Genomic DNA, 12,731 nt, shown 5'->3' with positions numbered 1-12,731 from the left:
TAACACCATACACAAAAATAAACTCAAAATGGATTCAACACCTAAATGTAAGTCCGGACACTATAAAACTCTTAAAGGAAAACATAGGAAGAACACTATTTGACATAAATCACAGCAAGATCTTTTTTGATCCACCTCCTAGAGTAATGGAAATAAAAACAAAAATAAACAAATGGGACCTAATGAAACTTCAAAGCTTTTGCACAGCAAAGGAAACCATAAACAAGATGAAAAGACAACCCTCAGAATGGGAGAAAATATTTGCAAATGAATCAATGGACAAAGGATTAATCTCCAAACTATATAAACAGTTCATGGAGCTCAATATTAAAGAAACAAACAACCTAATCCAAAAATGGACAGAAGACCCAAATAGACATTTCTCCAAAGAAGACATACAGATGGCCAAGAAGCACATGAAAAGCTGCTCAACATCATTAATTATTAGAGAAATGCAAATCAAAACTACAATGAGGTATCACCTCACACCAGTTAGAATGGGCATCATCAGAAAATCTACAAACAACAAATGCTGGAGAGGGTGTGGAGAAAAGGGATCCCTCTTGCACTGTTGGTGGGAATGGAAATTGATACAGCCTCTATGGAGAACAGTATGGAGGTTCCTTAAAGAACTAAAAATAGAATTACCATATGATCCAGACATGCCACTACTGGGCATATACCCAGAGACAACCATAATTCAAAAAGACACACGCACCCCAATGTTCATTGCAGCACTATTTACAGTAGCCAGGTCATGGAAGCAACCTAAATGCCCATCAACAGACAAATGGATAAAGAAGATGTGGTACATATATACAATGGAATATTACTCAGCCATAAAAAGGAACGAAATTAAGTCATTTATTGGGATGTGGATGGATCTAGAGACTGTCATACAGAGTGAAGTAAGTCAGAAAGAGAAAGACAAATATCGTATATTAATGCATGTATGTGGAACCTAGAAAAATGGTACAGATGAAACAGTTTGCAGGGCAGAAGTTGAGACACAGTTGTAGAGAACAAACCTATGGACACCAAGGGGGGAAAACCGTGGTGGGGTAGGGATGGTGGTGTGCTGAATTGGGCGATTGGGATTGACATGTATACACTGATGCGTATAAAATTGATGACAAATAAGGACCTGCAGTATAAAGAAACAAACAAACCTAAAAAACAACTAATACTAAACTTTCTTTGGGTTATTTGTATGGAAATATGTTCATATAAATGTTTCAGACATTACATGAAAAAAATATATATATATATACACATCCATATGTAAGGACTCTGCAGATGAAAGATAGTTCTATGGCTCATAAGAAATGCTAAAATTGGGCTTCCCTGGTGGCGCAGTGGTTGAGAATCCGCCTGCCGATGCAGGGGACACGGGTTCGCGCCCTGGTCTGGAAAGATCCCACATGCCGCGGAGCGGGTAGGCCCGTGAGCCATGGCCACTGAGCCTGCGCGTCCGGAGCCTGTGCTCCGCAACGGGAGAGGCCACAACAGTGAGAGACCCGCGTACCGAAAAAAAAAAAAGAAAGAAAAACAGGAATGCTAAAATTAAGAATGGTAAAAAGATTGATGTAAGGGGAGAAAATAAACTTCAAATCCACTCCTTTATTGTCTAATTCGAAAACATAAGCCACCTACTAAAATGGCATTTTCATTTAAAATGTGTCTATTGAGATAAGCAGAACAGACAGATTAGGTACAACCAATGTGAAGAATAAAATTCCATTGCATGTGACAGTGCTTTGCAAATTATAAGAGAAAGGAAGTGTTCATTGTAATATTAAAAAATAACGACTACATTATGGTACCTCTATATAATAGAATTTAATGCAGTTAATTAAAATGACATTAGAGAATAATAGTTAATAATATATATATAGAAAAGTATCCACAACTTACTGTTATGTGAAAAAGATTATAAAACTATAAATGTAATGTTGTAATATTTTTGTGAAAACCGATGTCTGTTGGTTTGTGTGTGTACATAGTCACATCCTAAGGAAAATCACCAAAAGACAGTTATCTCTGGGCTAGAATATATATTTTTATTTTTCCCCTCTAAGTATTCTCCAAATGGGCTAAAATTCTTATTTTCTTATTTTCCTCTGCATTTTCTAAATATGCCAAAACACACAACTTTTATGTCACATATAATAAGAAGAGAGTTGAGTCTGAAACCTCAATGTATAGAATGATAAAAATAGAACTTTCTCCTCTATTAGCAGGGAATTGTCATTATAGCTCATCCTATTCTATGCTCTGGGATGACTTCACTTTCATAGATGCACAGTTGTATCTCACTGCATACACAGAGCTCTGGGGAACATGGCATGCAATCCAACCACCACAAAAGGAAAACAATATTGCAGCTCATTTGGATGGAGTACTCTTACCACATTATCTTTAGCTCTACATATGAGAAAAAAAGACCAGCAGCAGAACTTGTGGAACTGGTTTCATAGAACCCATCATTAGATGATCTCTGAGATTCATCCCAAGTCTGTGGTTCTATGACTCTATGAATAATAACTAATAATAGCTATAAAATATTATGCATTTAAATGTATTAATCACTTATTTTAAGCCAAGTCCTACATCAATGGCTTTATACATGTGTCCTTTGATGCTCATATGTTTTCCTACAGAAATCATCACAGTCATTTTAAAGACGAAGACACTAAAGCTATCAAAATTACATACTTTTTTCATTTTCACCCCTGATAGGTTGCTTGAGAAAGTTTCTAATCTATATCTATCTTTCCACAAAGTCTGGGCTGTTTACTACTTTCCGACTACTACTTTTCTGTCCTACTTTTCAGAATGCTTATGACAGAGGGAACAGTCAAGTTGCAGTGAGCCTGGGGGCTTTGAGAAGTCCAAGGTTGGATTCAGAACAAGGTAGGTGAAACAGTCATAATGTTCCTCATCATCCTTGCTGGTCTCAAGTAACAGTGGGAATCCAGCTGATGGGCTGAGGGGGCAACTTAATCATTTTAACATGGATTCTGATGAAATCTCCAACATCCATTACCACAAAGGATCTGATTTCCATTCACCAGGATGGAAAGCTCCAACCTCACCCAGAAGCTCTAACCTGTGCACATGGGCATGTGTGGGAATGTGAGCATGTGGTATATACAAAGAAAGAAATGATGCTTAGCTAACTTTTTTGCCATTTGAAAACTATTGGCTGGTTTATATTTAAGCCTTTTCTAAACTGCTAATAATATTGCCTAGAAAATATTTTAAACTGATTAACTACCTTGTCTCAGCTCCATCCTGTCCACCCTCTTCCCAGTGGGTGAAGATGCTCATGACTTTGTTCTTCCATTTAGTTGTTAGGTGACTTTTAGCAAATTATTTAGACTTTCTGAGTCTCCATTTTTACTTCTTTGAAAATGTGAAAATAATACTTATATGGATTTTATAGCATGAAATATGTGAATTTGAAATATGTGAAATATGTGAAAATTCTGAGAATAAAGCATAGAATAAAGTAGATACACCATAAATATTAATTTCATTTCTTTCTAGTGGGCCCAAGCAATATGCTTTAAAATGTGCAACGTTATCCAATTATTGGTCTCACAGAACTAATTTTATAGAAAAAGTTATATGTGGACTATATCAGTTTCACAATGAGGTAAATCCAACTTAATGCATTTAAACTTTATTACAGATACCACAACACATTTATTGCTCATAAAGAAAAATCCTTGGAATATATAGCTGGAACTTTACACACAAAATCTCAGATGATAGAATTTGACACACAAGGTTAATGCTTAGAATTGTTTTAGCTGTCTCTTACAATGAGCCACTAATTATATGTGATTGGTCTATTTGTCTTTCTCTTCTTGATTTCTTCTAAGTTTATTCATGTCCTCTATTGTAAAACTGAGGCCTTTCTAAAATTTTCTTAAAATGTTATGCTATGAATCGCCTTACCATTCTATGAATTACTTTCAATAAGATTATCTTTTGTTTTTTTAACAGTTCTCTGACAAAAATGAGACATTTACACTAATTTAATTTTTCGGGCAAATGCATCAGTGGCCACAGAGATTAAATAACTTTCAACAGGTCTCATAGCTAAAAAGTGACATATTTAAGCTATTTTAAAAGGGAAAAGTCTTACAATGTGGCAACTTAAAGTATCTGATTCTAAGAGTTCTTATGAACATGAGGAAATGAAAATTTTGCAGGGAAAAAATCGTATAAATAAAGCTGATACAATCACAAAATGAAATAGACAAGATATTGAGTAGATCTCTCATTTTCTAGAAGCATGCATCAGGAAATGATAAGGAAAGATATACCAAACCAGGCCTTTAGGAGATTACAACTTAGCATAATTTTTAGTTTTGAAAAAATATTGCTAGCATGCAAAGACAGAGTGAAAAATAATTACTTTGTGATATTTTTAGTACACATTTATTTCTTTCATGTTCTTTTATGTTTTTTGGCAATAAGCCATAGAATACTCTCCCCAAGTAAGGTTTTGGATGAATTCCTAAATTAAATCCACAAAATAAGAAACAGGCAGAATATTACTGATTGATTCCAGACCTGAAGAGCATAAAACGAGTCTGTTTAACATAAGTAAACTGGAAATGTTGTTGCTTATCACTTGTATCAGAGTACAAATGAAGCATTTAAATATTTTAGAAACTAATGTAAGCTTCCCCCTTGGCTAAAAATTGAGTCCAAGTAAATCAGTATAGATTTCACGAGTAATGAGCAAAAATGATTCAATTCTTCTGAGTCTGCTCATTTGCATTTTCCTGAAATGGTTTACTCTGTTGATTTATGAGACCTTTAGATGAACATGATAGTTAGCTGAGAGAATTACATTTAGTTGTTGTCACAGCTATAGAAGTAAAGGGCTTTGTAAGAGAAATGTTCACTGGAGATGCCTCATTTGCAGCAGTACTCAATTTGGGATTAAAAGCTATGGTATTGGGGCTGGTTCAGCATGTATCTCTCTCTTATTCCATAGGGAGTGAGCTGGGCTGTCCTTGCTCACCAAGTCCACCTGCACCTCGTTAGAGAGCAGAATGTTTGCATGCCACACCACAAGATCCCCACAATGACATAACTCCATTCAGAGACTGGCGTGACTGGGCTGGGTTTCCCCCACTCAGCTCTTGTATCACTAAGAATCTGGCAGCCAGTTCCGTCCTGACAGAGTTTACAGCATATATTGGTGGATTCTTGTCCACCAAGCAGAGCATCTGCTTTAAGAATTAACGAAAGCAGTGTCGAGACAGTAAGGTAAGTGCTGTTTTAACTATAGCACTGGGGATGCTGACTGTTTGGGACGGTGTTTATTGTAACAGGAACAGAAAAAATTCCAGAGCAACTTTGCCAATTGCTATTCAACAGCAAATCCACAGTTTTGAGCATTTACTTTCACATTTTGCTTAATATACTTTCCATGATTTATGGATTTGAGATACATTTTATACAGTCTATAATGCCTTACTTAGCTAAGGAAGTTATAAAAAGTTTCAAGGTTGGAATGAGAAAATTAGACACAGTGAAAAAGTATGGCATTTAAAATGTTTGCTATTTCATGCTAATTAGTTAAATATGTTAGTATTGTTAGAACCTAATTTTGGAGCAAAGAAGGGCCATTTCAATCAGTCATCAAAATATTTTGCCACAAGTATGTTGCTATAATTTGTTATAATTTGCCATAAACATTTTATGCTGTTATAAAATGTGAGCTAAAGGATTATTTATTTCTATTTTGTTAATTTTAAAGATTTGGATTGTGGATGTATGTCTTAAGAAACAGGAACATGTTTTAAAGAAATTCTGGTAAATATGATTTACTTTTTGAAAAAAAAGCATTTTCTTCATAGCCACAGGTATTTGGAAAAACTGGGGGACAGTAAAGCGTGGTTTTGCTTCATAGTGGAGTCCTTATACGGTTACAGATTCTCTTTGAATTCAGAGCCCTTGTTTTGACTTTGCCAAAAAATATGGAAGCATTTTCCATTACTATTCGCACTATAGTTCCCATGTCTAGTTTAGTGTATACTGAATTAAACTAAGGTGGAAGCTTATTAATGAAGTACGAAAAATCTTTACAACATTAACATAATTGTAACTCGTAAAGAATCCTATAATTACATTAGCACTATGTAATAGATCTCATGGCCAAGTCCTGTCAACTAAATTAAATGACTCCATCATAATCTTAGAGAATAATTTACAAAGAATCTGGCTACATTATTTCTGTTATAAGAGTGACTCTAACAACGTTTTTGAGTGTTTCATCTGCTAAAATAAAGTGCTTTATAATTCCAAGTTAAAGCAAAGCATAGATGTTTAAAATTCCTGATAGTAGAAAATCCTGCTTATCCCAAACTACCTAGATCCAAAAGCTTGTACCATGTTTCTCACAGGAAGAGATTTTATTTTATGGTATCCATTGGAATGTGGATACTGCTTCACATTAACAATTTCCCTCCCAGAGTTACCAACTGCTCAGCTATAACTCCTCATTCTACAAAAGCCCAACTGTTATATCCTATTTGCCTTTACCTAAATTGCTGACCCAGTGCTTCCCCAAGCGATTGAAATGTACTTCTTTGAACCTCTCCTTAGAAAAATGTTCATATGAGAAGATCACTGTTCCAAATTGTTTTTAATTTATATTCTCAAATTTATCCTTTCCTACATGGCTCTTAATGCCACTGTTTAATACAGACTTTCCTCAGTTCCACATCTCTCCCACTTACATTCAGTGAAAGCACTAAAATCCAGATAAGCAAACCCTGCCTTCTTAAATTTTGACATGAAGAACATAGGCAAATTGTGAGTGATTGAAAGAAAAACATTCATTCAAATCTTTGAAAAGAATCTCATTCTCTACCAGTTAGACCTCTTTCTAGGTTTAAAAAATGTTTAGAGTTTGTGACATTTCCTTGATGAGTAAACATTAATTTTACTAAACCTAATATACTAAATATTAATTTTCAAACACAGTTTTGTAATGTGCTTAAAAGCATAGAATGTTAAACAAAAGGTGAAATAACATGCACACACCCCCACCAAGACTTCTGTTCACCTTCCTCAGAATCAACAACCATAAAGACATTTTTAAAGGAACATGCCACGACTGCCACCACGCCCCCTCCACACACACAGAAGACCAGCTTTCCTCCAGACAACATCACAGATTGCCCACGTTTTCAGTAAGGATCTACTTAATGAGACATTTCAATGATGTTGAATGGTGGGGTAGAGGGTACAATTTACAATTGTCTTCTCGTTTTCATTTCTTCTGGTTTTGAAGGTATTCTGAAGCAGTGTTCTAACATGGTGGTTAATGGGCACCTCCCAGAAACCTCTTGCAGGAAGATATTTAATTAAGGAAGGACCTAGAGAAGTTGACTGGGATAGTTAGGCCTGGCTCGCCCAGAAGGGGGCGCATGTGAATGCAATCTGCCCTGGAATCTGTTCACTTCCCCATCCGTTGTAAACATATGTCCTTAACCTACTCCTCAAATGCAAATTAACAAGACATCATTAGTGCAGTAAAAAAAAAAAAAAAGCACTATAAAGTAATAAAATTCACATTTGCTAATGCATTTTCTTTCTTCTTAGTATACTTTTCCTGAAAGGATACTATTTTATAATAATACATGTTTCCACTTTATTTAGGATTCAAAGCATTTGCCAAAATGAATCTAGGTATGTTTCCTCTCCTCTTGGCATTAATTGGCTGTGCCAGCAGCAGCTACTACTATGAGGATTATGATTTCCCCCTATCGATTTATGGGAGATCATCACCAAACTGTGCACCAGAATGTAACTGCCCTGAAAGCTACCCAACGGCCATGTACTGCGATGAGCTGAAATTGAAAAGTGTGCCAATGGTGCCTGTTGGAATCAAGTACCTTTACCTTAGGAATAACCAGATTGACCATATTGATGATAAGGCCTTTGAAAATGTAACTGATCTGCAGTGGCTCATTCTAGATCATAACCTTCTAGAAAATTCCAAGATAAAAGGAAAAGTTTTCTCTAAACTGAAGCAACTGAAGAAGCTGCATATAAATTACAACAATCTGACAGAATCTGTGGGCCCACTTCCCAAATCTCTGGTGGACCTGCAGCTCACTAACAACAAGATCTCGAAGCTTGGCTCCTTTGATGGACTGGTTAACCTGACATTTGTCCACCTTCAACACAATCAGCTGAAAGAGGATGCTGTTTCAGCTGCTTTTAAAGGTCTTAAGTCACTTGAATACCTTGACTTGAGCTCCAATCAGATGACCAAATTGCCTTCTGGTCTCCCAGTATCTCTTCTAACTCTCTACTTAGACAACAATAAGATCAGCAACATCCCTGATGAGTATTTCAAGCGTTTTAATGGATTGCAGTATCTGCGTTTGTCTCATAATGAACTGGCTGATAGTGGAATACCTGGAAATTCTTTTAATGTATCATCCTTGCTGGAGCTGGACCTCTCCTATAATAAACTTAAAAACATACCGACTGTCAGTGAAAACCTTGAAAACTATTACCTGGAGGTCAATGAACTTGAAAGTAAGTAGAAAGCTGTGCCTATGATTGATTGATGTTTCCTCAAGGTTTTAAATGCCTAAGTTGTGTGACACAAGTACTGCATCTGGCTCCAGTTAAAAAAAATGAAAATGCCAACAAAATATTTCTCTAGAATATAGAATTCTAGCTTAGTTATTTATCCAATATCTGGCTTTGCTTTGGAGTGTCCAGATAAGAAACCATTAAGGTCACAGAATTTAAGCACTCATTTCTTCAAATGTAATACTCTGGGCTAATTAATCCTGCTGTGTTATCTCTTGATTTTTATCTGTTTATTATTTGCCTCCTTCATGACTTCGATTTGTGTCTACATTTATTTCTTGACAAGATGTAGCTGAGGGAGAAATCAACAAGTCCACAACCAGCAGAGGCTTTTACAGAGCCTCTGCTTGTCCCCAGAGCAGCCCGTGTACACTCATGGTCTCCTCTGACATTTTTACTTGGGACTCAACATATTACTCCGCTATCATGACCATCATCTATCTCTGTTATCACTGTTATGGTTGGTGTGTATGGTCTTCATGGTGTTCTTATGAGGACTGTGAGAAAGTTTAAGGAGGAATATGATAAGGGTTTGGAATATTTTTTACTAGAGTTACAAAGCCCCTTTTCTTATACACAACCCTTCACCTCATTTGATTTTCCCACAGTTTCTCCTTCCTTTCTCTTACTTCCAGAGTTTATTTTTCATTTATCTACTGGGTGGGAGTTTGACCTATTCCACTTGAGCTGCTTATGTACTCTTCTGGTCTCCTGGGACATTTTTCAATTTAAGCTATAAAGATTCATATGGGAAATTGACATTCACCAATCCCTACCTTATTCTTTAATGGAAGTTGGAAGAAGAAAAAAACCTATAATTCACAGATGAAGTTTTTAAAATGAAAACTCAGGTGGGAAACACTGATTCACATAGTAAATGATTTTATAATAATCTATTGAAATTTTAAAATAATCTATTGAAATTGAACATCTTTATATTATAACAGTTGGTTCCCTTGTCCTACTGGGTAAGGATATTGGCACTCATCTGAAAAAAAAATTTCAGTGTGCCTTACTAATATAATTCTGCAATAGTAGTTCTGTAATTCTGCAATAGTTTCATGTAACTCCTAGTAGGGCTGGGGTGTTCTCATGAAGGAGTCCATGATTGCCAACTCTGCAATGCCATGTGTTCTTTCTTGTGTCTGCAAAGTTTGTTTGTCATATAATACACAGTCAAGCTATCAGAGCTAAACCCTTACAGCTGTTTCCAGGGCAAAATTCACTATGTGGCAATATATGGTCCCACATTATAAACATTTGTGGTCAGGAGGAAGGATACTCAGACAGGCCAAAATGCTAATGGGACGTAAGATGTTTGAGGGCTGAAGAAATCCATTAGATTTTGTGGGTGGAGGTTAGCTGCAGAAGCAAGACTACCTCCTACTCTGAGACAAGAAAGGGGAGAGATATAGATGCAGGGGCATTTGAAGGTGGAAAAAACAGTTTTCATTGTATGAGTGAAAAGGGAAGAGCCAATGTAGGAGATGGGACAGATGGACTCTGCGAGAAATGCCAGCAGCTGCTCCGTGCCTAGCTGAGACTGAAATCCGAATGCCCAGCTCATATAGTCATTTGAAAGTGAGTAGTTACCTTTCTCCCTTCCTTATCCTTGACACTTAGGTTTACATATTTCAGGAATTCTTGCTGTGTGACTTTGCATGTGTGTCTTCAACTTAGTTTATCTTGCCGCATAATAATTATGCATACCAACTGCCCACCTTCTCTTAAGGTAGTAAGAGTCCCTTAATGTTTTTCCAATATTAGGAAATACCCAGCCAAAAACAATTTGTCATATTTCAAACTTGCAACTTTAAGCGTTAAGCTAGTCACAGATCTTCCTAGTGTAAAGCAATTTAGAAAACAGAAAAAATTAAAAGGACGCCAATAATTATTTAGTACAAAGTATGTGCTAGCACTGTGTGAAGTGCTTTACATACCTTAATTAATGTAATCTTCATGCCACACAGTGTGATAGATATATCTAAAAAGAAGACCTGATAAATGTCTCAGATGGCAAACGACAGAGGTGAAAAACTAATATAGACCTAAACCCATGTTTTTTCCATTGTTCCATACTTCAGAGGCAGATACCATAACCAAGAACCCTGGAATTTGACAGATGAGTTATTTAAGACAACATCTTAGAGGAAAGGACTGCAGTGTGTTTGGGCTTCCACTGAAATCTTTGTTAGCTAGAGCTGAAGAATGAAAGAAAATAACATGATACAGGACCAGATAAGGTTAATCTGAAATACACTTGGGCAACCATAGGCAGTTTCTATATACATACACAGACCATGCTATCCAGTAACCTTCTCAGTGTCCATTAAAAATTAAATCAGTTGTTCATTTGTGGCAGCTTTTTGACCACAGAAGAAAAGGGCATGAGCTGAGATGGTGGACATTCCATGATTTGGTTTTTGCTTTGGGGTTTTGAATCTTTGTCATGAAGTGCGGTTGTTGGAAAACTGTTTAGAGTTCATTTATTTAACCCCTTTTATTTTAAGAGGCAAAAACCCAGAATACTTACACGGTGAGATTGCTCATATAACAGCACCAATTTTAGGTTTCCTCAGGCTAGACTTAATATTTCAAACTAAAGCTTAGACAATATGACACATTCACTGAGTGTCCTTCTATAAGCAAGTATTTCTAAATCAAGAACTTAAAGTTCTCTTCCTTGAAACATTTCATTAAATCTTCTGACCTACCGTAAGTATTCTTTACTAAATATTGCTGGGCTATTTGGTAGTCTGAAATATTCCTTTAGTAGTTCCAAATTCAAAGATACATCAAATAAGTGGGAAAAAGTTTTATTGGATATTATTATAGATTTGAAAGTTTTTAAAAATGATGGTTTCAAGCCCATGTACTAAAAAGAAAAAAAAACGATTGAAGTGTTTCATTCTTTAATTTTCCAGAGTTTGAAGTAAAGAGCTTCTGTAAGATCCTGGGACCATTATCCTACTCCAAGATCAAACATTTGCGCTTGGATGGCAATCGCATCACCCAAACCAGTCTGCCACCGGATATGTATGAATGTCTACGTGTAGCAAATGAGATCACCGTTAACTGATATCTACTAATTCCAATTATACTGAGATATATCCTGGAACAGCAGTTTATGGTTATGTTTATTTGTGTGTCAGTTTTTCTAGTATTCATTTTTTGTTGCTGTTTATTGCTTCCATACATTTCAAATTCTGAGGGAAAATGTTTTGTAAACATTTTACTACTTTTTTAAAAGAAAAGATGAAAGGCAGGCCTGTTTCATCAAAAATACAGACACACACACACACACACACATAGACAATAAAATGAATGCTTTATTTGTAAATTTAGTGGGTTTTTTCCTATCTCCTGTCAAATGATGTGAAAAGCTTTCTACTGGTTTCGTGGAAGTCAGCCAAGTTTTATAATTTCTAAACCTTAACTTAATGTGCCAAAAAGCATGGATTACATGCCTATGGGTGTTTACTGTCTTGAAGCAAATTATCTCAATGTTCAAATTTGTTTAGCTGAAAAATAGATGGTAAATTTTGAGACAAATGATCTTGCAAATTAGACAAAATTCATGAAACCACATACAATTAAAGCAATATTTTTAGTGTTAGGAATATATATTTACCTAACGAAACTTTTCTTTTCTAGAATTATTTTTCACTCTAAGTCATATGTATGTTTCTTTTTGATTATTTGCATGTTATGTTTAACAAGCTAATAGCAAAATAAAACATAGCAAATGGCATCACTGTGTTTGACTTCTTGTGAAATTCATAACTCTCCTATAAAAATAGATAAAATAATAGATTAGAATTCAAAAAAGATCTCTAGCCTGACATATTTTACTTATGTTAAATAGAATTTTTAATTAACTAAATTATTTGCTTCTAGCATCCACCTGTAAAGAGTTTTTAAACACATCTTACAATATGTACTTAAAAGTGTGCAGATCCCAATTGTGTCCTACAGTTCAACTCAGTTCTGACAGTATGTGCCTGGAGATAGTGTCGGATTGTACAGGTTAAGGGTTCAGTCCTACAGGACTGCCCTCCCTCCCCACTTCAGATGCCAGCTGAAAGTCCAGATTG

At 35.7% G+C, this 12,731-nt stretch overlaps 1 protein-coding gene across 2 annotated transcripts; it reads left to right on the top strand.

Annotated features, from left to right (window-relative positions):
- Positions 1 to 5,131: 5,131 nt before the first annotated feature.
- On the top strand, positions 5,132 to 12,388 carry LUM (lumican). Of its 2 annotated transcripts, none has more exons than XM_004285116.4 (3): positions 5,132 to 5,289; positions 7,690 to 8,577; positions 11,562 to 12,388. In XM_004285116.4, the coding sequence occupies exons 2-3, from the start codon at positions 7,710 to 7,712 to the stop codon at positions 11,714 to 11,716; spliced, it is 1,023 nt and encodes a 340-aa protein (XP_004285164.1). In that variant the 5' UTR covers positions 5,132 to 5,289; positions 7,690 to 7,709; the 3' UTR covers positions 11,717 to 12,388. The 2 variants fall into 2 exon arrangements, with proteins under 2 accessions (XP_004285164.1, XP_033271367.1); XM_033415476.2 differs by lacking the exon at positions 5,132 to 5,289 and adding an exon at positions 7,111 to 7,220.
- Positions 12,389 to 12,731: the final 343 nt, after the last annotated feature.

The sequence above is a fragment of the Orcinus orca genome, chromosome 11 (assembly GCF_937001465.1).
Source record: "Orcinus orca chromosome 11, mOrcOrc1.1, whole genome shotgun sequence".
NCBI lineage: Eukaryota > Metazoa > Chordata > Mammalia > Artiodactyla > Delphinidae > Orcinus > Orcinus orca.
This window is presented reverse-complemented; position numbering and strand designations above follow the sequence as displayed.